Source organism: Gavia stellata, chromosome Z, assembly GCF_030936135.1.
Source record: "Gavia stellata isolate bGavSte3 chromosome Z, bGavSte3.hap2, whole genome shotgun sequence".
NCBI classification, from domain to species: domain Eukaryota; kingdom Metazoa; phylum Chordata; class Aves; order Gaviiformes; family Gaviidae; genus Gavia; species Gavia stellata.
Genome location: NC_082637.1, coordinates 40,851,231 through 40,878,974, shown reverse-complemented (window position 1 = coordinate 40,878,974; position 27,744 = coordinate 40,851,231). Strand labels below are relative to the sequence as shown.

Here is a 27,744-nt window from a genome sequence, read left to right as displayed (position 1 = left end):
GTTTCAAGGGCAGACTGCATTTCATGTATGTTTGTGAGAGGCCTATCAGTCATACTTCCTCATTCTGGAGGTACCAGTGTGTTGCAGCAGGTCCGGGTCAGCAGAAAGCAAGTCGACAGCCAGCAGGGAGGCCAATCTGCTAGTTGCAAATGCTTCTGGTTGAGGAAGTGGTATTTCTTCACTGGGCATCATGTTCTGGGCCAATCTGAGATGTTGGTGATACACCGCATGGTGCTGTGCTGGATGTGCTCTGGAAAATGTGTTTGGTCAGCTTGGTGAGGAAGTGCTTGCAGAAATCCACTTCTAGCAGACTGGCGAAATCCCTCATCTTGTGCAAAGCAATCTCACTTTGAACTTCAGAGTTTAATCTGAATGTTTCAACCTCTTTCTAATTATGTACGTGCCAGTTACTGCCCTTCTATTAAGCCTGCCAGTTTCCACGTGTTTCCAAAAAAAAAAAAAAAAAAAAATTAGGGTATCGATATTAAGTTATTGACATGTCTTATTCCTTGACCATTTCTGCCATGGGCTCCTGTGCAGAAAAAGCTAATAGCCACGAGAGCTCAGTGAAGCATGGCAGCCACATCAACTCTTTTTTGTCTCACTCTTTTTTCTCTCAAAGTTTCACTCAGCAAAGATGTATCTTAATATATTCACTTTGAAGTAGTATCAGACATGTCAAAATGTGAAGGGAGTTACTCAAGTTTAGTTTTTTAACATTTTGATCTTATGATCCTGAAAGATTTATGGTGATTCACTACAGTGAGGGATGTGGCCATGGCAGGAGAGAACTACCAAGCCATGCTCATTCGTTGTCTTTTTCCTTCTGAAATCTGTTCCTGCTTTCTCCCGCACATAGTTTTGCAATGACTGTTATTGTGTGGTTCTGTGTTTTGGACAGTACCCAGATTTAGCTGCTGCAAAGAGCAGCTGGTTGCTGGGGCCGTGCAAACACGCTGGTTGCTAGGTGGGGTCTCCTGCGCAGTGCTATAAAAGCATTGCGAGCCCTCTGCTCTCTTACTCCTGACTGTGCCACCCTGAAAAGTCGTATTTGTGAGGAAGACGGTAGGTTTTTGTAGTTCTTTGCTGCTCTCTGTAGACCTGAGACTAAATTTGTCAAGTGACCTGGTGCAATTTTTGGTGAGTTGGATTTGCTGGCATGGGAAAACTTCGGTGTGGGCAGGAGAAATTCTTTCAGTTTTGAAACATTTCATGTACACGGGAGGGCTTGGACAATTACTGCCTTTATTTAATGCATGTAAGGAATGGGGAAAAAAAAGCTTAAAAAATTAGAAGCAAACTTATTTGGAGTTGACTGTTTCCTATGCTTTCTCTTTGCCTTTGTAGTAGGCTGCTGTAGAAATCTGCAGTAAAACTGGAGTTGCTGGAAAACTAATGTGCTTTGTATGGAAACTTAAAAAAAGAAACAGCTGTTATTACTTCAACAACAGTTTGTTGCTTTGGGACTGTAGAGGGCTCTTTGCTCATGAAAGTGATGAAAATGAGGCAAAGCAATCTTTTAGAAATAAAAGAGCACAGCCCTGGTTTTGTGACTAAGCTTAGGCAAAGCCACAGAAGTAAGGATTGTATCATCTGCGGTTTGTTCTGCTAAAACTTTCCACTGAATTTTCCAAGGATGAGATTGGTTTTCTTGCTGATATTTTCATTCATATTCAGAGGACTTCCCCACTGTAAAATAAATTATTGTGTTAGATCTACTGCCTGCTTTTCTGATAAGGTGTAATGACCTTAATTTACATGAAGATCCTGGTAACTCACATTGGAGAGTAACCAGAGATGATACATCTGGTATGGTTCGTGATATGGTTAAGTAAGCATGAAGAAATGGTGTAGTTTGACACAGACTGTAGTGTAAAAGTCTAGTTTGTGTCTTTAAATATTTTCAATAAATAATTGAGTATTTTCTCAAAACTTTAAAAAAATTGCATATGTCCAGTTCAAGGGTGCTTCTTCTGGGGGCTGGGAGCCAGACAGAAAGCAACATTGCAGTAATTCTTGTGAAGCAACAGTTAGGGCTTTCAGTCTAGATCTCGTGATTTTTCATTCCAGTTGCAATGTTGATGATTCCAACTAGGAATGATAAAATGCATAAAAATCACAATATTTTTCAAACTGAGAAATTTTAAGTTCTTGATTGTCTTTCCTTTTGAATGGCGCATCTACACATTCCTGTTTGGGAAGTGGAACACATGGCCTGGACAATATTTTATTAAACAGGATAACTCTTGAAAAGGTATTTGGTATGCAGTAACCAGAAAGAAGCATCATACTTTTCTATGGTACCTTCTGTTTGCACCACTCTGTAGTTACATATATTTTTTTATCTCCCTGTTCATAGACTTTGTCCTGAGCTCAAAAGTAAAGAAAGTTATATGGCAGAAAGCCATGAGTTCTTCCAGTCCTTTTCATACTAAATCAAAATAATATTTTGACTGAATTTATTCCTCCTGAATTGAGGTATTGTTTACAAGAGCTGTTTGCATTTTAGAGTGGTATGAGTGAAAACATTAGGAAAGACCTCTACTCTGTTGGAGGGATGGCTGTCTTCCTAGATTCCAGTCTTCTTTTTTCTTACTAGCCACAGTTTCCTATAAAGCAGGCAAAGAGTTTTATATGTAAGGTGGTTTCTTAACTTTCTGAGCCAGTACTTCAAGCAGAGTAAGGTTTTTAGCCCCTCGCAAGAGCCATTGCCTAGTTTGACTTCTATTAAAATTATGTTATTTGTTTACTAGACATAAATAGATGGATCTGCATGCCAAAGTGTCTTTATTTAAAAAGGAGGAAAAAAAAGACTGAGTTTTTAAGGCACAGAATTCTTTTACTGTATCTATAATTTAATTTAGGATAGACATAAAGGTTTAGAGGCTTAATAAACCCAGTTCAGTGTAGGCTAGCAGTCTTCTGCTCTAGTTGTCCCCAAGAGCAGCAAAACCTCCAGAGCTGGGTGGGGGTGGGGGGATGGGGACAGGCAGAAGAAATGGAGATGTTAGTGGCTCTCCTTGGAGCCAGCTCTACCAGCTTTATTTCTGAGTAGTGTTATTCTATCAACCAAAACGCAGTTTTGGTCCCACCTCTTCTCAGATCTGAGGCTGTGAGACTGAATCTTGTTTCTTAGTTTTAAATGATTATACACTGTGAATCTATTAGTCAGCAGACATATCTGTACACGTCACTATTGGTGACTCAGTGCACCTAGTATGGAGACTTTAAAATGTTTTCATCCTGCTGCATACGGCCTTTATGTGTGCTGTTATAAAATGCAGCAGAACTTTAGATACTATAGCACTTCATCTGGCCTCATATACTTCTTCTGTCAATACAAGAAGGGTACAGCAGTCACAGCTTGATAAAATACTGTTTTTAACATCAACGTAAGTATGGTTTTCTGATTCTTAATAAACGACACATGCATAAAAGTTGATCCTTACAACTTACACAATATTCTGACCACTGTTTACCCAGACGAGACCTACTCTAAGTAACATATAAATACAGATTTGGAGTCAGTTTCAGTTTTTCTAGCAGCACAGGCAGAACTGAATTTTGTGCCCTCAGGGAACAAAAGGGAAGGGGACAAAAGCAAGAGTTTTCTGAGTAGGAGGGAGTGTAGGTGTCTCCTGCCTTGGAGAGGGAACGGAAGGGTGGAGCTGGGCTGGAGGGCTGTAGGAGGGCTGTGGGAGGTACCTGCCGTTTTGTTGGCAGCTAAATGTGGAAGTAAGTTTTACAGTTTTGCTATGAGGGAAAGAAGCAGCTGGGCTGCAGCTACACTGCTTGGTCCTAGGCATATGTTGCTTTAAATGACTGCTTTGCCCTTCCTATGGGACACAGGGCATAAGTGAGGCAAGTGTGTTTGCAGCATAAGCAACACCATTTTTTATACTCGCGTAGATGATCTACATTATATCATCTGTACCTCAAGACCGCAAGTAGCATCTTGTCTCTTCACACTAGATACAAAGACACTCCAGTTTACCCAGCAACATTATCTTTAATTCATTGTTTATATGTATGCTGTAAAACCAAGCCTTCCCTAGAGTTTGTTATGGAAACGTGTTTAAAAAAAAAATCTGTTTTGAGCAGACCAAAAATACTTTACTTGATAAAACATTAATTTCTGCTCCTTGTTCTCTCGCTGTTTCTATTAGCAAAACCAGAATATTCCTCACACCAAGGTTGTTATGAAGGAACCTATTCATTATTTTTTGGATGCTCAATGTCAAATCACATCACCATTGTTCTTTTTTCCCATTCTGCATGCTATTTTATGGAAAAACTGGACTGATTTTCATTTTGAGTGGTAAAAAGCCAAAATTACTTTTTTTCCATTCTTAAATGGGTAATGCTCTATTCTTTTGCAGAAATTGGAGGAAATATGTAAGAAATAAGGAACAGCGTAGGTGAAAATACCTGATTTTACTTGCCTTCCTTAGGAAGGGGCTAGTTGAAGAAATTACATGAGAATATATTTAATAAGGGAATATATTTTGTCTTAACATAACACACAAGAGCTCCAACCTCAGTAAATGATCAGGCAAGAATACTTGTTTACCACTGAATTTGAATAGAATCAAATATTCAGCAAGCTAAATGGGCACAGCTGATACCTTAACTAATAGGGAAAGACAGACTTCAATTTGTTTCTGGTAACTTCCCTTTGTAAGTCAATGCTAATGCTTAGGTATTGCCATAGTAAATAAGCAAACAGTCCAAATAGTTTACTGTTCCATTTCTAATCTAAAACTTCTGCAAGTAGCTAAGGGTGTAGGGGTGAGCAAGCAATTGTGGACCATTGTGTCCCTGCCAAGCATGAACAGAAGTTACCTGCTTCCAATAGCACAGGCCAATTACTGCTTGGGAAACTAACCTCTGCATAGCATAGTTCAAGAGAAAGGATTCTGAGAGTGGGAAACCTTGAGTTGCACTGGTGCTGAAAATGATGAAAGGTTTGTAACTTGATGTATCTCTTCCCAGAAACTCTGTCAACATGGCTATGGTGTCAGAATTTCTGAAACAGGCATGGTTCATGGAAAATCAGGAGCAGGAATGTATTGTAAGTATTATCACCTTCTGAGAGCATCATGCTTATTTTCGAGTACTTTTAGAAGTGATTTAAAGGCATAGGCCACCAGACATCTTTCATATACTCAAAGGGAGGAAAACCAACAGCAAAACTCCAGCTGATTAGAACTGGAACCCAATTTTATTGCAGCATATAACCTAATATAATCTAATAACCTAGTAAGTCCGCTATCAGATGAAATATTACACTTATTTGCACATATCAGTCTAGTTATCAACTCCCAGGCTGAACTGGTTACTGTAATGAAATTGTAATTCCCAGTGGCCAATCACTGATTCACTCAAGCTGTCCTCTTTAAAGTAGTAATCTGACGCACAGGTGTTTGAATGTGTAAGAACATGTTCAGATGATGTACATGATAAAACTAGGGACTCAGCCTGAGGTACAGGAAGCCATGAGTTGGAGCCCAGGAATATAAATGAGGAACTAAAGTCACTAGTATATGCCCTAGTTTTCGTATTGTATGTCGTGCTTACGGTGGAAGGAGTCACAGTACGTAATCACAGAATCACAGAATCATTAAGGTTGGAAAAGACCTGTAAGATCATCAAGTCCAACCATCAGCGCAACACCACTACGCCCACTAAACCATGTCCCGAAGTGCCACGTCTACACGTTTTTTGAATACCTCTATAAAAAGGATTTTATAAAAAATCTCACCATATATTATACCAAGGGCAATTTTATATAAATATTTCATCCAAGAATCTTAAGGCATTTTATAGCTTCTGTAAAAGATTGTAACTAGTATGGCATCGATTAGGTAGTGCTGTTGGGTTATAGGCCCTACCAGTAATTTGATTTGTCATGTTGGTGCTTTAGGGCAAGACATGTAATCTGTCACGTAGTGGAATTCATCATCTTCAGTTATTCCCAGAGCACTTTAGACATTGACTAGGGAGCGTCCATCTAGGAGTGGATTCACCAAAGGCAGCCGGTAGATAAAGCCTGTGAAGAAAGCCTGGCTTACGCCTCAAGTTTCAAAGAAGTTGGGTAACAGTTCTCCACTTCCTCATAGGATTAGACTTCAACTCTTCTCCAAGATCTTGCGTGCAAGAAGGGTTTGTAACCTTAGATATGAGTCAGCTGAGAAGTCACTGAATGTCATGCACAGTCAATTTGCATAAGATGAGCAAGGAAATTAGTAGCACTTTACTGGCAGTGCCTGTAGGGTTTAATTGTGGTTCTAGAGCCTTTAAAATTTGGTCATAATTGCCTAACATGCCAGTTAAGAAGTATTTTCCTGTGGAATCCAACTTACTCTGAGAAATAGGTCTTCAGGTGCCTAAAACAATATATGAAGTACTTTGTGTTTAATATAAGAGAAATGAAAGGAATAGATCCAATGCATAACCATTACTGAGTCTTTTTAGTTCTCTGTAGTTACAAAACTGTATGTTCCTTCATAGTCCTATAATAGGCAATCCCAAATACATAGTTTATTTAGGCATCTAAAACTGCAAAAAAATATTTTTGAATAAGCAATTTGGTTTTTTCCTCTGCAGAAAAGTTCAAAAGGTGGCCCTGGAGTACAGTCATATCCTAACTTTGATCCATCGGCTGATGTTGTTGCTTTGGACAAAGCTATTACTGTAAAGGGTAAGGCAAGTAAATATTTAACCTGCTACATTAGTACTCTTCCTTAGGAAATTTTGAGAATGACACTGAATAAAATATCAGAGCGAGAGGCAATGGAAAGCAGGAAAGGTGCCTATGCTTTTGAAAGCTTGGCAATACATTGAATTATGCCACTTGGTAGAGAATCTCAACTCTGACATCCTGATGTTGTATTACAATTTCAGACCTTAATACTGCATTAAAGTTCTTGAATATATTGAAGGAAGGGTTGTAAAAATTTAATTTCTAGAGAATAAAAAATATTATAACATACCATACTAATACTTTTTGATTTGATTTCCACAAAATCCCTGCAAGAGGCAGTGAATATGCTGATAATATAGTGTATGCTTCTATTGCACTTCTCTCTTTTAATGAAATTCACATTTGGCACTTTGCCTGTACTTTGAAACCTTTTTCAATTTGACTTACCGAGATTAAATGAGTATGCTGTCTAATTCTTTTTCTTCCTTTTTTTTTAATTTATTCTGCACTGTAAGTTTGGCATTCAGAACACTTTAAAACTTTCTATATGAATTTGTAAAAACACAGATTTCTGTGTTCTGTGGGAATCTATTTATTGGGCTTCTTCCCTACATCACTAATTGTAAGTCAGTAGATGATTACAGTTTTTCCTTTGCTTAAATGTCTGTGTGTCAAGAAATTAAAATATGATGTAAAGCAAATAATAAAATGTAAAAATTATTATTTGGCTAAATAATGCACTAGAGACTGCTGTAATATTTCCAATATATAAGACATGTTGTTGTTTGGTGACTCATAGGTGTGGATGAAGCCACCATCATTGATATTTTGACTAAAAGAACAAATGCTCAGCGTCAGCAGATCAAAGCTGCCTATCAGCAGGCGAAAGGAAAGGTAAAGTATATTCTAGCCAGAATATCAAAGTTGCTCCCAGCTTACATGATACATATAGCTTTAGCTTCAAAGAACAAAAAGTTACAGCCTTCTGCCTTCTGCAGTTTGTGAAAACCATGACAGAATGATAATACCCTGCAGCTATATTGCCAGTGCTGAGCCTTTGAATACAGCAGCCACTATTTTGAAATAAGAAGAAAAATGTTGAAGTTCTGACTTTCCAGCTTTTTGAGTGCCCTAGAGATCCTTTAAATCACTAAATCACTGGGAATGCAGAGATTTCACTACTACCTGGGAGACAGTCTGCTGAGAGAAAGGGAGAGATGGGTAAGGGGACTTGGAGGCATCTCTGAATATTTAAGTCCAGATAGAAGACTGAATAGGATAGGAAAGACGTAGGACTGTAACACTGTTCCACAAGTATACCACACTGGTATGGGGATGGGTGTACAGGGGGCAGTGTTCTTCTACCTCTGAGTGGTAAAACTGCTCGTCCCTGGAACTGAGAATCTTGAAAATTACTGCATGTTTCTGGAAAAGGTTTTAATTGCTCTTTTCTCCATAACAAATTTTCTCCAGCTGAACCTGTAACTCCGAATTGAAATTACAATTGCACAGTCAGCGTGCCAGAGTTACTGAGGGTTTGCTCCTTGGAAAGTGATTCCTTTGAGTTTTTTGCTTTGTAACTCTAAGTATAACTTTTAAGGGCCAACTTAAAAAATTACTCTAGTATCTCATTTTAGCCTAGATTTCCTGTTTCTGTTCAGGAAACCTCACTTGTGGTTTTCACAGCCCTTTCCGCCCTCAGAGGAAGCTTCAGCCTTGCAATTATAGCTTTTAAGGACCTAAATTAAAATACAACTTCAAAGGCACAGGGAGACTAATGCTGTTAGATTATTAGATACCCTAGTTCCTAGCACACCATCAAAAGCAGAACAGAACTAATTACAGACATAGTGCTTGCTTCTGAAATAATCTCATTGGTTTAGGTATCCTGACAAAGTATGTTGACCTTCTGACCCTTACAGCCTCAGCCTTGACACATACTTGGTGGAGAACTTTTAACGTGACAAAACAGAGTAGCGAGCATTTTCAGATAGGCGGCAGGATAAATGAGATTTTTATTTTTCTTAAAACTTGAATTTAGGTCAAATTAGAATATAGCCCAAATCTTAACTTCAGGACTTGTAGTTTTGTGTAGGGTGATATTACAGTATGTCCACAGAGTTTCCACTGCAAATTCTGTATCCTTTATGCAGTAAATGGATGAATTAAAGTGCTATCCAGATAAGCAACTCAGTGTTAACAGCAATACAGTACCTACTCCTAAAAAGCAAGCAGCCTATTTTGAGTCTTCTTCTGATGGTGTAAATGGGTGAATATGGCTGAACTGCAGTGTGTCAAAGTGCTCCTAAATACTTGCTGAAAAACCCTGACACTTCGGTTAACACAAAGGTGAGAAATTAAAAATTTCAGGTAGGGCTTCATAATTCTTGCTAGTAGTTAAAGGAATGATGTAAACTAAGATTCATCAGGCATCAGACTTAATTTTTGGACTGTAGCTGAACAACAGCTTTTTACCATTTACTAGCTTAGTGTGTTTCTTATTCTTCCTGTCACAGAGTCTGGAAGAAGCCTTGAAAAAAGTTCTGAAAAGTCACCTGGAAGACGTTGTTGTGGCTTTGCTCAAAACTCCAGCTCAGTTTGATGCTGAAGAATTAAGAGCCTCTATGAAGGTAAGGCGCATGCTTCTGAGAAGAACTTTCCTAAAGATCATAAATAATTATCAGGGCCTGTAAGTCACACTGGACTTGGATTTCAAAGCTTGTGTATTGTCTTCATTTTCACCTCATTTTGTAAAATAAGTCTATACTGGTAATCCAGATTCTGAGAACAAGAGCCAGCAATCTCTGCTGAATTTCAGGGTTGGAGGAGGTTGGCTGCAAACGGTATTCTTTTGTGAGAGTGAACTCTTTCTGCCTTCCAAAAACTGGTTGCTGATGTACTGGTAGAAAGCCATAGTGTTTACATACATGTTTACGTAAGAGAAAACAAAAAGGGAAAAGGCTGTTTTTCTTCATAAATTTTACATTCTTATCTTTTATGTGCACTGCTTGTTCCCTTTAGTGCTTCCTTGGGCTACCAGTGATATTAGATGTGATAAGAAATTAATTCCATAAGAGCTGAAATAACAATATTGTGTGGAAGCACAATGGTCTTCATTTTTCTTTCTTGTTCCACATGGGGCCTTCAAAGCCAAGTCCATGATTTTCTCCTTATTTCTAGTCTTCTAAATTCTAAGTTTGTTGTATCAAATAACATTTCTAAAAAGTCAACCATTTTTATCAGGGGCTTGGAACTGATGAAGATACCTTAATCGAGATTCTGGCCTCAAGAAACAACAGAGAGCTCAGAGAAGCCAGCAGATACTATAAAGAAGGTAATTCTGAGCAAGAAAGAAGTATTAATGGTATTACTCTATAGCAGACACATTACAGTCACAGCTGTACTTCTCGATATGAGAAGCTGAGATGACATTGTAGGAAGCAAGTGAAACTTCACATGAGATTGAAAGAGTTGCAGGGGAGGGAGATCATACTGACTTTTTCTGACCTGTGTAGATCCCAATACAGAAGGAAAAGACACATCATCACCGTCAGAACTGCAGATGTTTCATGGAACAGGCCATGCATTTAGATGCTTTCCAGGATGCAAGCAAAACCCGGCTGCTTTTCTTCTCTTGTAACTAAGCCTTGGTTGACCTCTTAAGATCTCACTAGCGTTGAAAAAAAGCTTATTGGTTTAGCAACAGAGATAACATTAGCAGTAAGAGCAACCAGTGAACTAAAGGGGGACAATCTTTGAAGAGATAACTAAAACGTAATGTGGTATCTCTCATTTATGTGGAGTTTACTGTAGTCAGTGTTGTATAATTAAATCATGTTTTCTGAGATTATGGGCTAAGTTTTCCAAGACATTTCCATTCAAATAGTCTCAGTTAGAAGCCCAAATTAATAGTTTGATTTTTTGGAAGAGTTTTGTGATATAATTCACTGCTGATAAGAACAACCAGAAATAAGAATGAAAGACAAATGGCTCAGAAAAAGTTTCAAGATTTTTTTTGTACTTCACAAGCAAGAGCCCAAGACAATGACAACCACAAGACCTTAGAGAAGGACTTTTTCAGCAGATTTTGCGTTTAGTTTCCAATTTCACAGTATGTCTCAGGTATTAGAGGACGTGTTACAAATATACCCCTTCTCTTGAAGCTAAATGAGAGAAAGTAAGAAAGCTGCATTTCTAGTGGGCATATTTAAGTGGGAAATGAAGAAAAGGCTGAAAAAGTCATATAAACATAGAATAGTTTGGGTTGGAAGGGACCTTAAAAGATCATCTAGTCAACCTAGTTGATAACTTTAAAACAAACTACAAATTCTTTTCTTTTGATTCCAGTGCTGAAGAGAGATCTGACACAAGACATTATCTCTGACACATCTGGAGACTTTCAGAAGGCTTTGATTGCTCTAGCCAAGGTATGCTGTGCTTAAGCATTTTGAGTGGCATTACCCATAATAAAAAAATTAATGTTGCCGAAATGATTTTAGAGAAAGACATACGATAAATAAGGAATTAGGATGTATTTATTGCCTTGCATTATTTTTTGTTTACATATCTTAGACATACGAAATTGTTCTTAAACAAGTTATAATGAGACTTTATCTCAAACGTATTTTAAAAAACAGCGTTATTTATTATTGTTTATCAGTTATGCTTTCAAGACTTTTTTGGGTGGTAACTGTCTGTAAGCACTTGCAAAAACAACAGTAATAATGTCATGTCAAATGTCTAGAAACAGAAAAAGAAGAAATGCTTACAATTAGAGAAATAAACCTTTTGGCTTGCTGTTAAGATATGTTTCTAGTAGTTAGACAATGGGAGAGGGACAGGGAGCTAACAAGTGGACAAAGTGTTTTGTGAATTTATGTTCCAAAGCAGGTAAGTTTAAACACGGGAGCTGCCCAATAAAAAGACCCTTTGAAAATCATGAGTATTTGATTCCATGACTGTTGAGTACCTGTATATGAAGCTTCTACATGCACGTGGGATTATTTTTTGATATGTCTGTGTGCATAATTTTGATTTTCAGCTTTTGGTTTCAAACCAACTTGAAAGAAGTCTATTGAATGGCCATCAGGGAGCAAATCACATCTTCCAAGCCTGTAACTTCACATTAAGAAACAATACTTCCTGTGGTTTTTCATGTAGGACTTCAGAAATAAGTTGCTGATGGCCTCAGAAGTGTGACCTCAGATTGATAAACAAACACAACAGCTTTATTCACAGAATGATTGACATAACTGTATCTATCTGCAATTATGCATTAAGTTATATATGAGAGTGGTAGGACAGAACTCGAAAATGCTGCATTTTGGTGAACTGAATGATTGTGAGGACCAATGAAATTTTATTTATTTATTTACGTAGGCTGACCGATGTGAAGATTCTCATGTGAATGATGAGCTTGCTGACAATGATGCCAGGGTAAGATCATACTTGACACTCTGCAGAGCTGCTTCTTCTGACTTACTTCAGATTACAAATTCTGGCTGCAAATGTTCTACCTGAATCTTTTGTATTGCAGCTCTAACGGAGATATGTATGTTATGCAGCAATCTTTTCTGAGGGGATACTATTTTACAAAGTTCATGTAAGCTTCACTATCTGAGGAAAATTAAATCTTCACCCTAATATCTAGCTTCAGAAACATTTCTGCAAGACCTCTTCTAGTTCATGTAAAGCGTGCAGACCGTTTGAAGTAGAGGTCAACAATTAGAGAAATTAGACACAATCTTCCTTCTGTTTATAACAGTTCTTGAAGTGAGGGACAAGGGTGTGCTCAAGCATGTGCAGAACCAGCTACCGTACCTTGACCAGTGCGAACTCTGCAGTATGTTAAGCTATAGATATTGCTTTACAGTGATGAGCTTTTCAAGATTATTGGGTAAACCTCACAGTCATTTTCTGAATAATTCTAAAATAAGCACCTGATCTTTCCCTTATTTCTTCCACCATTAGCATGTTAAAACCTTGGTAAACCTTAGCAGTCTTTCCTGAGTTTTCACCTATAAAATCTTACATCACTATTACAGTTTAAATGTAGATTGACTTTAAATTGATTTTTTATAAATCCAACCAAGAAGAGGCCACTGAGAAATACTGTTTTATTCCTGCTACATAAGGACTTTAGTTTTGTCATCAGCCCTAGATATGAAAGGTCAGTAAATTAATACTCTGTCTAAGCTCAAAAGTTCAACACTATTTCTCCTGGTGCAGGGAGAGTGTTGCTAATCTTCTTTGCTTCTGTGTGGAGGTCTTTAATTATAACTTCTAGGGAGGTCTGAGGAGGTGAGGAAAATGAAGGAGCCTGATTTGGTTCTTACTTTCCATTAAAGTCACTCCTGGAAAGACACGGAGTACTTAGTGCGTAGGCTGCTCCTTCACATTTGTCCAGTTAATATCAGAGATAATTCTGTTTGTCTGGAGAAAGCTTGCCAGTCCTAAACTCCCATGCAGACTGTAAGCATGTCATGATATATGAAAAATGTCTTACTTCAAGAACGTAATATACCCAGAAGAGCTAGATGGTGATCATAAAATGTCTGAAAATATATTTTGTAGCTACATAGTGTTCTCTAGGTACTATTGATAAGTATTGATACTTAGTACCTACTAGGTACTAAGTGAAGTATGAAGTATTACTTGATAGAGCTAGAGACAGTTTGAGTTTGTGTAGAGTTCTGTTACGGATTGTGGCAAGGGCCAGAGTTCACTACTGACAAGCAATGGCCTACCTTTGGCTGGTAGCCTCAGAAGTACAGTATTTCTGTTTGGATTTTACTATATTGTTAACTTTACTACTTCCTTTTTGTCATGACAGGCCTTGTATGAAGCAGGAGAGAAAAGGAAAGGAACAGATATTAATGTGTTTGTTACTGTTCTTACTACAAGAAGCTACCCACATCTCCGAAGGGGTAGGTTGGATGAAACTTTGTGCTTCACAGGAATTGTATTTTGAACATGGCCTGCTCATGAACTCAGAGAAGATACAGATTATCAAGACATGAATCTGACTGCTAGAAAGGTCTTTGTAATTGGACACCTGCTTGCTAAGGGTACAGTTGGCAGCTTGACTGTTCTTTCCATACTAGTGATGAGCAATTATCATTTGGTTTGTCAACAAAACTATTACCTTGAAGTGTCACATGGCTAGTGATCACAAGACCAAGGGATCAGTGCAGCAGGGGTTCTGAATGCTCCCCAACATGGTCTTGCTCCTCAGCCAGTTTGTCCTGGGTAGAGGGATATCACCTAATGTCACAGGCTCAAGTGGAGTCATTGGACCACCTCTACCAATGGGAACACGAACGCTGCAAAGTCCCATTCCTTATGCTGACTCCACCAGCCCATGCAGTAACAGTGCACTTTACAGTGGACTTTACACTGTGCTGGCAGAAGAAAATGAGAAAGGTGGCCTATAATCAGTCATCTGTGTGCACTGCTGCAACAGCAAGGGCGGAATAAGGCAGAGGCAATGCAGGGAGAATACTGTATTATCATCACTATTCACTGAGTTTTCTTCCCTTATTTAGTCTTTCAGAAGTACACCAAATACAGCAAGCATGACATGAACAAGGTACTGGATTTGGAGCTGAAAGGTGATATCGAGAACTGCCTGACTGCCCTTGGTAAGTGGTTCTGCAGCGTGTAACCTAGTATATATACTGACCATATGAAAACCTACTTTTTACTTCCATCATACTTGCTCTGATACGAAGCCATTGTGGGCTCACCCTGCTTCATTGAGAAACTTGCTAAATAATACTTTGGAAAATCTAGTCCAAACATAGCAATTTAATTGAGTTATTTAAAGTCAGTTAAAGTTGATGAATGACTAGAAATACCTCTCCTGATATGTAGAAAGGTCTTTTAAGTAGAACAGATGTGTCATCAGCGTAGGAAGATCTTTACAGAAAGTCAATATGCCAAAAAAAGCTGTCAGAAGAGGCCCAATATGTATCAAAAATCCAATAGTTTTGAATCTGTCTTCAAAAAAACAAAACCAGATCCACTGTTCTCTAAATTTTGTTTTTCAGAGACATTTATAATATACAATTTTAAAAAATATAACAGATTTCCTTCTGTGTTTTTTTTCAAGAAAATATTCTTATAAGGTTTGTGATAAAGGTGTATGTTAAGACTCTTAACATTACTGTTCCTTATGAACAATAAGATGAGGCAGTGACTCACTTAAATCACTCTTACCAGTGGACCTGGGATGGAATCAGAAGCCAGACACCCATCTTGTTTTCAGCTTTTGTATCACACTCAAGCATACTTTAGATAAAAGAATGAGTCCCATCAGATCCCTCTTAATATCAGAAGTGAAGGGCGAGTACTTGGTATAACTTGGTTTGCAAAACATCAGATCACAACCTCCAGCACTGCTGTAGAAGACACAAATGCTTTCACATTTTTCTTTTGGGGAACTGCAACATCTTTCTTAATTTTGTAGCAGTAAACTAGGGACCACAGTCTTGTAACTATTCTCCCCTGAGTGAACTGCTTTCTGAATAGACAGAGGAAGAAAACTGCTACTTCTCCCATATTTTCAAGACAGGTAACAAAGAAGTAGATAAATAGGATATGCTGGTAGGAACACTGAGACTGCTTTTAAAGTGTTTTCGTTCCAAACTTTTGCTTTTTGTTACTTGTTACGTGTATAACAGATGTGACCTTATCTCATTTTTTCATTACAGTGAAGTGTGCCACAAGCAAGCCAGCTTTCTTTGCTGAAAAACTCCACTTGGCGATGAAGGTAACCTAAAGAAAGAACTTCTCTTTGTAAACATGGGGTGCTTTGTAAGCTGAAAAATAACAAGCTAGCTAGAGCTCTCTAAGCCCTTTGTGTGATAAAAAAGGACTGCAGAAGGAAATTCAGTGTGTTTCTCTCTCTCCTTCTGTTCTTTCCTTTGAAACCTCTGAGTGTCTTTCCATAGGAAGATCTGTCTGCTGTAGTGTGTTCAGGAACGCATCTGTCCATACACACATATATCTTTTACTCTAGACAGTGACAGAAAGCAAACTGGAATTTTTCTTATTTGTGAAACCATAAAAATATTAGTGAAAAATAAATAGAAAAGCAATTACAAGTCTGGACAAGAACCTTGTAGAAACCTAATCTTTGACAAGACATCCATGGTCCTTCTGGCAAATTTGGAACCTGAGTTGAGTGACGTAGCTGGAGATCCTGAAACAGGCTAGTATGCAGGTATTTTCATAACTCCTGTGACTTGTTTAGGACCAGTATGTGAAAAATTGAGTGAATCATTATGAAAATACAGTTCATTGCACTCAAAAAGAAATAATAAAAAAGGCAGTAAAGTCTAGGTTGTCTCTGCTGTCTAGCAAGCACAGTGAAGGACATGCCTCTTTTTACGAAATAGCTAAAGGAAATGCATAAAATGGAAATCCCAGGGTGGAGGTAGCCTGTCAGAAGTGCATTTTGCTCATAGGGAACAGAAGGGGGCTATGAGAGGACCCCCTCATGAGAGATTTTAAAGGAATAGGATGTGGGCTCTGTACGCCCACAAAGAAGTTGGATGGATTAACCCACGTAGACTTGATTTAAGATCTTTCAGTGACATAAGCTTTTTTCTTTTTTCTTTTTCTTTTTTTTTCTTTTTTTTTCTTTTTTTTTTTTCCTTTTTTATTTTTTCTTTTTTTCTTTTCTTTTTTCATTTTTTCTTTTAACAGGGCTTTGGGACACGGCACAAAGAGCTCATCAGAATCATGGTTTCACGCCATGAAGTGGATATGAATGAGATCAAAGGCTATTACAAGAGACTCTATGGCACCTCTCTCCGCCAAGCCATTATGGTAGGTTTTCTCTCAGGTGACATACGAAATGCAAAACAACCAAACGATTTTGGAAGTTCAGTAAGGATTTGTTAACTCTTCTGCTCCTGAGTCACCAGTTCATCCTGTGTAACTCATTGTAGCTGAGTAAGTCATGCTCCCAATGATTCACATACTGGTAGAGCTAATGCATTTTCTAGGGCAATGTTTTTGTCACAAAAGTTACAGCAATTTGTTAGTAGTGGTATATGACTCAACATATCATCTTACAGTAGAAGCCAAGAGTTCAGTGGAGACTACAGTATCCGCAAGTTCCTGTGCTTGGGCAGACATAAGGTACATGGGCAGGAGAGTGGAAATGATTGCACTGACAGCTCTATGGGAGATACTTGATGCAACTGGCTATTGGTTTTTAACATTTGAGGTACCTTGTCAAAAAACTTGACATTTATTTGGCCTGTTTTCCAGGTGACTTAAGTAAAAATATCTTCTTAAAGGGGACAGAACACCCCATGTATCTTCCAGAAAACTTAAGTCAGTGAGGGACTTGAAGAAAGATGAACTTGCAAAGCAGCTTTATGGACACTAGTAGACAACACTAAAAAAAAAAAAAAAGTTTTAATTGGAGTAGATTCAGGTCTTTTCCAACCGTAATGATTCTGTGATTCTGTGTGTGAAACATACTCCCTACAAGTATCAAAATTCCTTTTTGATTTTTATTGGTGTCTGCTACGTTTTCAGTTAGGTGCCAAAGATGACTTTTATTCTTCCATCATGAGTGTATGTGGTTTGTAATTTGGTATGTAATTACATAACCTCATTGTGTTCCAAAGTGATGATTGTGTCCAAATGTCTTGAGGCATAGCTTGGCTACACTAAACAATTTGAATGTCTCTGCAAAGTAGATTCAAATTTGAGAAAACATAGCATGTAATAATTACAGTGCATACTTAACGCATATTATCCATTTTTTCCAAGCTGAATAAATGATCCTATGGTGATTCAAATATCACTGTGCTATTAGCCTGTGTTTGAGATAATCCTAGATACAATGTTTATCGTGTTTTAATATTAATGAACATTGGACATCACTGGTCAAGGAAGGCATTTTCACTTTATCTAGAGAAGAAAAGCTTAAGCTCCTGGGCAGATAGACATCTTCTGTGCTTCTCTTCTTTATTTATGCCATGAGACCTCCCAGAATTTTTATTGGCCTTGTCTACCTCTGCTCCACTCTGGAAATGCATGTGTTTATTTCTAGGTCATACAAATAACTTCAGTGAGGGTACTCAGTTCAGGCTCAGTCTGTGGATAACACATACATGTTATCAATGGATTAGTTTAATTATATGAAGGATTGATATTTGGCACACGTATACTGAATGCTTACTGAGATTTATTTCACCTGAGACCATTATTATGCTAACAATTATGTTTTTTTTTACTTAAATTGACAGGATGAACTCAAAGGGGATTATGAAAACATCCTGGTGGCTTTATGTGGAAGTGATAACTAAGTTTCATGTTTCTGCAATGTACTCAAGTGCTGTTGCTGAAGATCTTTATATTTGCTTCAGCCATCTACATAAAATACAGGCTTTACACAGTGAGGTTTCTTTGGAATGGTACGTAGTCCATATGTGTCATGTGGAAAACCTGTAACCTGGAATGTATTTTTTCAGTATCTTTATTCTGAATGGCATTAATATCTCTCGTTGCCATTATTTATCCAAAGTCAAAGAATGACTCCAAGTTTCTGTTTGCTTCATTAATCATGAAAAAGGTAAAGTTTTCATCTGTGCAAAGCAAATAAACTTTTAAAAATAAAATGAACCTGTGTGGAACTTTGTATGTCCTTTGCTGCTTTTCTGCATTTAATTTCGTGTTTTCTGCATACAGTGCATGAGAGAAAAATCAGTTAATAACGTAAATAATGAAAAAGAATGTAGCAATGTCACACAGTACAGCTGAGCCTATACCTTCCTATTTCACTTCAGCTAGGGTTTATGTAAATAACATGTAAGAAAAATAACTAAAGATAATTTATTAAAAAAATTCACAATGTAAGAAAGCTAATGATACCTCAGTCTTGTTCTTTTTCATTTAAATTCCAGAGTAAATAAACCTGTTATGTTTTGTACATAGGAAAAAAAAGAAAAAAAAAAAAGAAAAATCTCTTCATAGCCCATGTAGGACTTTTATCTTTTTCCTGATAAGTTGTGTAAATTTTTTATATTACTCCAAAGTGAAAAAACTACTATCACTACCTCTATTTTGGAGAGAGTTCATGCTTGGCTTTACTGTCCCAACTGTGCCAGATGCTGTACAAATGAGTTGTTATAGCCCTCAGGTGGACTGGTGGAATTAGGCATTACTTGTTGGTTCTTCGTTACATGCAAACACTGCTGGTCTTTGTTATGGTGGCCTCCAATTACTCATTTGAACAACAGCATGCTAAACTATTGGGATATCAAAGGTCATCTTCACTAATTTGTGTTAAACGTTGCAGGCCCTCTTCGCTTCATATTGGGATGGTCTAGGATAACAGAAATAAGTGTCTGGAAAAGGAGAAGTCTTATTCTGGAAGAAACATCATCATTGCTAGAGCTGGAGAAAAAATTCCCATGTGCCTTCCACAGGGTCAAGTTTTTATCTACCCTGATTATTTTCTAAGAACAATAGTTCCCAACCTATCATAGTTTACTTTGTTGGCAATCCTTATTGTCCTCATAGGATAAGTGAAAGAGAGAGATTCCAAACAAAGAAGTTTGTGGGACATAGACATGATAGTTGTCAATTAAAACAGAAAAACGATCAAACAAGCAGACATACACAGAGATCATGTGCTGAGGGATCTGTTTGATCAAATGACAAGCTTCAGAAAAAACAAAACCAAAACACCTTGTATGTTTTGAGTGTGGCACTAGCAAAATATGCATTTTCTTAAGAGGAAAATGCAATTCTCCAATCCTTTAGTCCATATAAGATGAGTTGGAAAAGTTGATTGTGACAACCTTGATTGGAAGGAAAGTCTAACTTTACTAATATGAAATGAAGATGGTATCTTGAGCCTTTACCATCTCCCCCTTGCTTCCTTTCTCACTAAAGATAATGCATAGAAGGGAGTGATTAGTTGCAGCTGTGGTTTCCTTTTGAACTTGTGGTGATAATCATAAATGTTTTGATTATATGAATATAAATATATAAAAAAAGATATGCATATAAAACACATATACTTTGCTAACCTCTTTGGCATGGGTAACAACCTATTAAAAGTGAAGAAACGTCAATGAATGGATTTTGAGATACTACCTACGTTGCTGGCTGGGCCCTTGGAGAAACAAAAAAAACAGAGCAAACCTGTAGTCAGTGCATGAGTTATAACTAATTAACTTGTAGCCAGTAGATTATTAGGCCTAATCATGAAACCTTTGTTTCAACATTTCAGTCATTGTGAAATTGAGAGGTGCTGTAGCTAGCATTAAAAAGTTGTTTTTCAAGACGTATGTTCACCACAGAAGCCAAAAGATGTAAAAAATCCATCAAAAAAAGTTCTAGCAGGCTTTTAAAAATTACTTCCAACTAAAGCGGAAGGAATGATCAAAAATCTAAATTTATTTGAAGTGTTCTCTTTCTTTTTGGCTGAGTTCAAGAGGGGCTCAGAAGCAACATGTTCTTTAGCTTGACTATAGCCTAACTATGCAACTTCAAAATGTGACCAAGTGAGTATCTAGAATTTTCATTTAGAGTGAAGAAGGAGATGGTATGGAGTTGAATGTGTTATTAATAGAAAAATGGTTGTCATCTGATGACGAGTTTTGCAAGACTGTACAACAGAAGGAAATGATTACTGCACATTGCTGCATTCTAAACAGCTCTTCTAATTTTAAGGTAATTCACTATAATTTTATGTCTATCCTGGCTAAAGGCAAGAGTAGATGCATTTTGATTATAGTCTGTTTCTGTCTGTTTCTACAAATGCAAATGCTGCTTGTTTTGAAGAGGGAGGATTGGTGGAGGTCTGTGTAGTCATGTATTGATGAGGAGTCATAGGTTTACTATCACTGCAAGCCAGCTAAATCCCCCTAGAAGTGAATGCCACTTCTGTCTGAGGCATACGTTTCTGTACAGTGAGAATACTACTTCCACAGGCATTTCAAAGAGTCATAGAATCATTTAGGTTGGGAAAGACCTTTAAGATCATCAAGTCCAACCGTAAATCTAACACTGCTAAGTCGAGCAATAAGCCATGTCCCTAAGCGCCTCATCCACATGTCTTTTAAATACCTCCAGGGATGGTGACTCAACCACCTCCCTGGGCAGCCTGTTCCAGCGTCTGACAACACTTTCAGGGAAGAAATCATTCCTAATATCCAATCTAAACCTCCCCTGATGCAACTTTGGCCATTTCTTCTTGTCCTATCACTTGTCACTTGGAAGAAGAAACCAGCACCCACCTCTGCAACCTCCTTTGAGGCAGTTGTAGAGAGCGATAAGGTCTCCCCTCAGCCTCCTCTTCTCCACACTGAACAACCCCAGTTCCCTCAGCCGCTCCTCATAAGACTTGTGCTCCAGACCCCTCACCAGCTTTGTCACCCTTCTCTGGACATGCTCCAGCATCTCAATGTCTTTCTTGTAGTGAGGGGCCCAAAACTGAACACAGAAGTTTTTTAACAAAAAGTTCTGCTCATATGGACATTTCACAAGTGTCTTCAATGTCATGATGTATTTATATGACTCCTTATTTCCATGGGAAAATTGCCGCCAACTATTACAGTCCAGAAACTTTTTCAAGTACTGCAAAAAATAGGGCTTAGGTTAATAGTTGTGGAACGGAGTGATTGCGCCATCCATTTTACTGCCAGAAGGCTCCCTGATTGTCTGGGTGGAAGGGGAGGATATTTCTAAACCAAATAAAAATTACGGTTTTCAGTTATAGCAACACCTAAGTGGCAAGGTGGTTTCCTGATATTAAGAAAGGGCAGTCCTTGTCCTAAAAAGCTATGCTGTACAATCAAGGGGAGGGAGAGAGAGAGAGTGAGCCAAATGGATCAGCACAAATAAGGCAGTGTTTTCTATACAAATTAATAAGATCATCAACAGTGCAATGTAAGTGAAGCTTTAAGTATAAGTCACTTTATTTAGAATATTGTTAAGAGAAGCTGCATTACCACAGAAGACAAGTAAACAAAGGCCATTCAGATCTTGTTTGCCCTTGTCTTTCTGCCTATCAAAGGACAAAAGATCACATAAAATCACTGCAAATGAGTTTGAAATGTAAGTCCCTAAGGACTCCATTCAATAGCATGCTTCTCTCTGTGCTGTGCTTCAAGCATGGGATGAGTCCACAGATTTCTAACAAGGAGGGATGTTTGCACATTTTCTGGAGCTGTTTTCCTAACCAATATTAGAAATTAAGCACCAGTAAAAGGACAAATTAAAGGGGGAAAATAAAGAGGTATTTTCAAGCATTTTTAAACTTATCTCAAGACCAAACAAAACGTCCACCACACCAAAGTTAGACTGTAAAGAACCTCTTAGAACTCACTCAGGCTCTCTGGAGGAAGGTTTGCTTGGGCATAGTCAGTGTGCTGGAATTTTCACCGCTATTTTAGTGAAACACAATGTATGAATTTAATAATCCCTCTTTCGAGGTGGAGAAGGTAATTTACAGCAACGTACAAAAACTAAAGAAGCCTTTAATCAACTGTGAACAGGGGATATAGAAGGAAAGTAGCCTGTCATGTTTTGAAGACAGATGTGGGGTTTTTGGAAAGACATATATTAGAATTGCAGTAGGGTGGAGCTTTTTACATTCAGCTAAGAGTTCCGAGGAATGGTGGCTCACCCACTTAACGGGGAATGGCCATCCAGTCATGTAAAGCTTAGGAATGGGAGGTGAGAGATGAAATCAAGAGGAAAGGAAATGTCAGTAAATATGTTACAGAAAAGGCCATAGTGAAATTCATGAGAAGGCTTCCTTGCTTTGATCTAAGTTGGTGGGACGGGACCAAGAGGTCACAAAAAAGAATGACACTTCATCTTCAGTGATGCAAAACAGGAAAAGCTTTCTTAAGGGATGGTGATTTTTTAATCAGTGAGAAAGTATTGGAAAACCATTCCTTCAAATAGCACTAATTCTTTTACTACTGTTTGATAAAATGCTCTGGAAATGCTAAATTTGTCAATTTAGCTTATTACTACTTTCTGATCAGCCATCTCCTGCACCAGTGGGAGAGGTTCTCCCGTTTCACTTTCACTGTGAATGTTCTTCTGGTCCATTCTGGCCCTGACAAAACAAATGGTAAATTTGCAGTGGGCTAGAAAAAGACATCCGCAGTTTCCAGATGGTGTTTCCAACAATTTGAGCACTGGTGCCACCTCGTGAGTAAGTTAAGGACAAGGAAATGTATTACAGCAGAAATTCAGTTGCAAACAACCGAAGATCTTATCCAGGCACTGTTTTCCACACTATCGGAATGATGACAACTAAAACAGTTCAGCTTATTATGGAAAATGGGGCTTTTTATCTTTTTTTTTTTTTCCTCCCGTATCTTTTTTTTGAGCTCTGGTGTCAAAAGGATCGAGCAGGGGAAAAATGAACTAGGACTAGGAAATGTATTCTTGAAGGGCAATACAAAGAGAGGTTTCTCAGAGCACTGTGACAGACAATCATAGAATATGGAAAAAACCCTCACAACACCAAACCCCTCAAAAAACGTACCAAACATGGATTGGTGCTTACACAGAACCCTGTACTTGAAAGAGAGACTTACCCACCTGCCAGCCTGTCTTTCTGTCTCTTGTGTGATACACAGGAGGCTCTGAGCATAGGTGTTTATGAGATTATTATTCAGCAGATTTGGAAAATAAGGGTGAACTTCTAATAGATACTGTAACAGAAGGTGTTATGGCAAGGTGATACCTCTAAGCAGCCCTGTGTGTTTACCTAGCATAAAGATAAAAAGGCATCAATTTCCTTTTGGAAATTAAGCTGTTTTACCATCTACATTCCGGATGTGACTTGTGCAGTATATTTTCAATTGTTTTTTGCATTTGCATATGCTTCTTTTTGTTAAAATAATTAGAATAAGATACACCAAAAGGTCTTCAAAAATCTGGCCTTTAATTTTTCAATGTCTTGTTTTGCAAGCTATTGAAGTAGTTCCTTCCTTCAGCTGGACCAAGTATAGAAAAGCTAAACAAACTGCTTGTAAGGAATTCAGATGTTACAAAAGTGGTGGCAATTTATCACAGCTAGAGAAGGTGACCATCACCATATTTAGTATTGTTTTCTGTGTTATTCTTTACACATCAATGGATCAGCATGTTTCTGGATTTGTTTAAAGAAAGGAAGGGCGGAAATTAGATCTTGTAAGTTCTTTGATCATACTGTGCAAAGGCTTTCATTAAATTGTTCACTGTGATACTAATCTAGGTTTCCTGAACAGTTGCCATGAATTAGTATTGTTGAATATGCATCTATATGACTATAGCAACAATAACCTGCATCTGCAATTAGATTCACTATGCCTAATTCAGACTCCACTTAGTCCTTCCTTCCTATTCACATTAAATGATTGTGGATCATTATCAAAAATTGCCACATGAGTTTTCCAAATAGCTGATGAACGTAAATTCATGAATGAACAGAAAGTTTGGACTTCTTACTGCACAGTTTTATTTATTTTGAAATTCAACACTTTCTTTTTCTTTCGCCACCTCTCACCGTATTCTAACCTATGCTAGAACTTGGCTGGTAAGATACTGAAAAATCTCTTATAAGCTTATTGGGAGGCTATGTCAGACTTCAAGAAGTCCAATTGAATTGTGACGATTCTTCTCTATTTTTACAATTTCACAGCAAAACACTCCACTCTTTGTGGAGTCATATGTGTTTAATTATGAGGATGATTAAGTGATTTTTAATTAATTTTTCTAGGTGTTTCACATTTCAGTTGGTATGAAGCTATTGACAAATAAATACTTTGGTTTATGAATTGATAATTTTATTTTCAGACTTGTATATTCCAAATAGTAAGTGGATAAATAAATACCATACATTGTTTATTATTCCTGCAAACATTAGTCTGTTCTTCAAAAAAGGGGGTGTGGGGGGGTGTGTGTGTGTGTGTGCCATTGTGTGTTGAATATTTGTTGCATTATCTGAAATTATCAGTATGTGGCATTGTTTGAAATGTATCAAGTTTGCCTCTATTTGATTGAGATGAATGCTTCTGGAATGTCTAAAAAACATGACACTTGTCTTATGGGAAATTGAAGATTTTGTTAATCCATGGTACATCAGCCAGGTCTGGAATCAATGCTATAGTTAGGTGTTTTTCTTTTTATCAAATGCAGATATGAACATGTGGAAAATTACTTGAACTTGCTTAATCGCACTCCACAAAATGTAACTCTTAGAATTTGGAATTTATAATTTCAAACTAATTTCGTCTATATACATATTTGGCCTATTAATAAGGATACACAAATGTAGTGTATGAAACTCTTAGAAACACACAAATCAAATCTTACAATGACAAAGAAACCCCAGTTGCCATGGATTAATTTGCACAAGATAAACTGAAAAGAAAATGAAGTCACTTCAGTGAAGCATCAGTGCTGTTAATTACATAGCTTTACATTAGAGAATATTTTTACTTTTCCTCTTAATGCAGAATACAAAATGCTTTCCAAAGATACGGCTCGGCTGTAGGAGAAATTGTCTGTACCGCCTAAAAACACTAGATGTAGCTGTTGACACTTGCAGGAGAAAGGCACTTTCCCTCCCTCCCTCCCTCTCCAGAAAGTAGGTATTTTGTTGGGTTTTGTGTGTGGTGTTTTGGATTTTTTTTTTTTTTTTAAACAAATCTTCATATTGTGGCTTTGCTAAAATATTAGGGAGCCTCTTTCACAGTCAGTCCCTCTTCCATTACATGTGATACAAAAAGTTAAAGTATAAAATTTAAACATTACATGAATTTTCATGAATTAATTATAAAGTAATGATGTTTGAAAAGAAATTAGGATATACGTTTTCAGCAGTCGGCTTGACATTGCAACTTGAGTGGTGTAGTGCAGGTTTCTCTTGCAGCATCAATGCATTTTACATAGCTAGGATATAGCAGTAATCCGATCAGCTGCAATTGCCACAATACCAGACGGATCTCTAAAAATAGAATTCCTCTAGTAATCTGTCTAGATTATTGAACTTAGTGACCACTTGGCAATATATCATAGAATGCTTGCAGAACTGAATTAAAAGATATCATGAAGTTTTATTTTCAGTGACATCTAGAAATCTTCCATATTCTGTTCTACCATTTTCTTGGGAAATGCATTTATAAGGATACCTGATTTGATATACTGCTTTTTAAGTTCTTTTTTCCAGCTACCAGTGCCACAGTAAAATTCAAATGAGTATTGGCAGTGCCACTCTGTAATATTTTATTGGAATAGTTTAATTAAGAAAATACAATGTAGAAATAGTAATTTCTTTATCAACAAAAATAAGGTACAAGTGTAAACATATACAAAACTTCTAGTATTATTTTCCTCTGCAATGGTTAAGAGAAGTAGGTTTGCAGGCACATGTATTTGGATTTAAATCCTTTTCTAACGTATAATTGTAAAACATGCATTTAGGGAGAAAGAGACAGAAAAGATGAATATGGTGGTGGACAGTGCCATGCATTTTCCTGATTTTCATGTTTCATTCGTGCCCTGTGAATGAAAAAGAACTGAAGCCAGGGGTCTGATGTTGCTTTTCATTTCTAGCTGATAAATGCAAAAAAGTAGTTAATATAATAAAGTGGTAGTTACGGGAGAGTGTTAGTGACTGACTGTTGACAAGCACATGTACCAGTACATTTATGAATATTACATTACTGGGAGAGATGCATGAAGATTTGGGTTTAGTTTACTGTTAGTTTAGTGAAAGTGTTTTACTTGTTATTAACATGAGTTGTGTTATATGTACGAACTACTGGTAGGAGAATGGCATTTACATGCCATTTATCTGAATGAAAATAAATACCCTGCAGATACAAATAATCTGTCACATGACAGTGTCATCCATTCTTCTTTGCACTTGACCTTTGAGCCCATATCCTGTTCACAGTTGCACTTCTGTGACTATGTATAGTTTTTAGTGGAATTGCTGTGATATAAATACACCTGTATCAACATTTGTAGATCCATATGTGGTACTCTAGCTCCATGGTGCCCAGATGATTGGTACAGAAGCACTTACAGCTTGTCCAGATATCTTGCTTTCAAAGCATGGCAAATGCCTGCTCCAGCCAGCAGTGCAGTAGATCATCAGTATAAGAAACGGTCTAATGGTCAGACTGATAGGGTTATAGGTATTTAAACAAGACCAGAATTTGGCTCCAGGAGTTTTGCCATGAGGAATTCCAGAATTCAAAGTAAAATTAATCCCTGAAGCATTAAGTTAATCATGAATTACACTAGTTTCTTAGGCATCTTTCCCTTCTCAGCCAGGGAAATTCATTCCAGCCACCAAGCCAGGAGAAAAACAGCAGCAGTTTTACCCTTTCTGAAGTTTTCCTCGTTTATTTGATCTTTTCCACAAGTGGGATCTCCTTGCCTCTTTTTCTGCCCCCTGGTTTCACCCCTTGACTCCTGTTCCCATATACCTAGTCCCATGCTGCTGCTGACTTCAACAGTTTTGCTCTCACTGTGCCAGCCTCATAAAATAGGTGGTTTCTTCCCCTCCTCTCCTCTCCTCTCCTCTCCTCTCCTCTCCTCTCCTCTCCTCTCCTCTCCTCTCCTCTCCTCTCCTCTCCTCTCCTCTCCTCTCCTCTCCTCTCCTCTCCTCTCCTCTCCTCTCCTCTCCTCTCCTCTCCTCTCCTCTCCTCTCCTCTCCTCTCCTCTCCTCTCCTCTCCTCTCCTCTCCTCTCCTCTCCTCTCCTCCCCTCCCCTCCCCTCCCCTCCCCTCCCCTCCCCTCCCCTCTCCTTTTTCCCTTTCTCTGCCACCTTCTTACCCTTTATCCCTCATTTCTGCCTTTTTCCCAGTTCCATATCCTAGGGATATAAGAGGAGAATTCAAGGCATGAAGATATTGTAGCAGAAATGTAGTACAAATTCAGATCTCATATGAAGACTCCTTTTGTCATTCATGCCAGTATCCACCCTGCTTTGGTTCCTAATGTCATACCTGATCCCTTTTTCCTTCTCCTCCATTTACTGGTATCTCTAGAACAATC

The 27,744-nt window shown here is 37.8% G+C and overlaps 1 protein-coding gene across 1 annotated transcript; it reads left to right on the top strand.

Annotated features, from left to right (window-relative positions):
* Window positions 1-1,017: 1,017 nt before the first annotated feature.
* On the top strand, window positions 1,018-18,346 carry ANXA1 (annexin A1). The gene is made up of 13 exons (XM_059833618.1): window positions 1,018-1,065; window positions 4,993-5,071; window positions 6,607-6,700; window positions 7,503-7,597; window positions 9,220-9,333; window positions 9,947-10,037; window positions 11,051-11,130; window positions 12,083-12,139; window positions 13,536-13,629; window positions 14,248-14,343; window positions 15,415-15,473; window positions 16,412-16,534; window positions 17,971-18,346. Exons 2-13 carry the CDS (start codon window positions 5,006-5,008, stop codon window positions 18,028-18,030), a joined length of 1,029 nt encoding a protein of 342 aa, XP_059689601.1. The 5' UTR covers window positions 1,018-1,065; window positions 4,993-5,005; the 3' UTR covers window positions 18,031-18,346.
* The last annotated feature ends 9,398 nt before the right edge of the window (window positions 18,347-27,744 follow it).

Bases quoted from the DNA above. Each gene is read 5' to 3' on its own strand.
- ANXA1 (XM_059833618.1), top strand. From the start codon at position 5,006: ATGGCTATGGTGTCAGAATTTCTGAAACAGGCATGGTTCATGGAAAAT. The intron at 7,598-9,219 runs GTAAAGTATATT...TTCCTGTCACAG, and splicing joins ATCAGCAGGCGAAAGGAAAG to AGTCTGGAAGAAGCCTTGAA. The intron at 9,334-9,946 runs GTAAGGCGCATG...CATTTTTATCAG, and splicing joins AATTAAGAGCCTCTATGAAG to GGGCTTGGAACTGATGAAGA.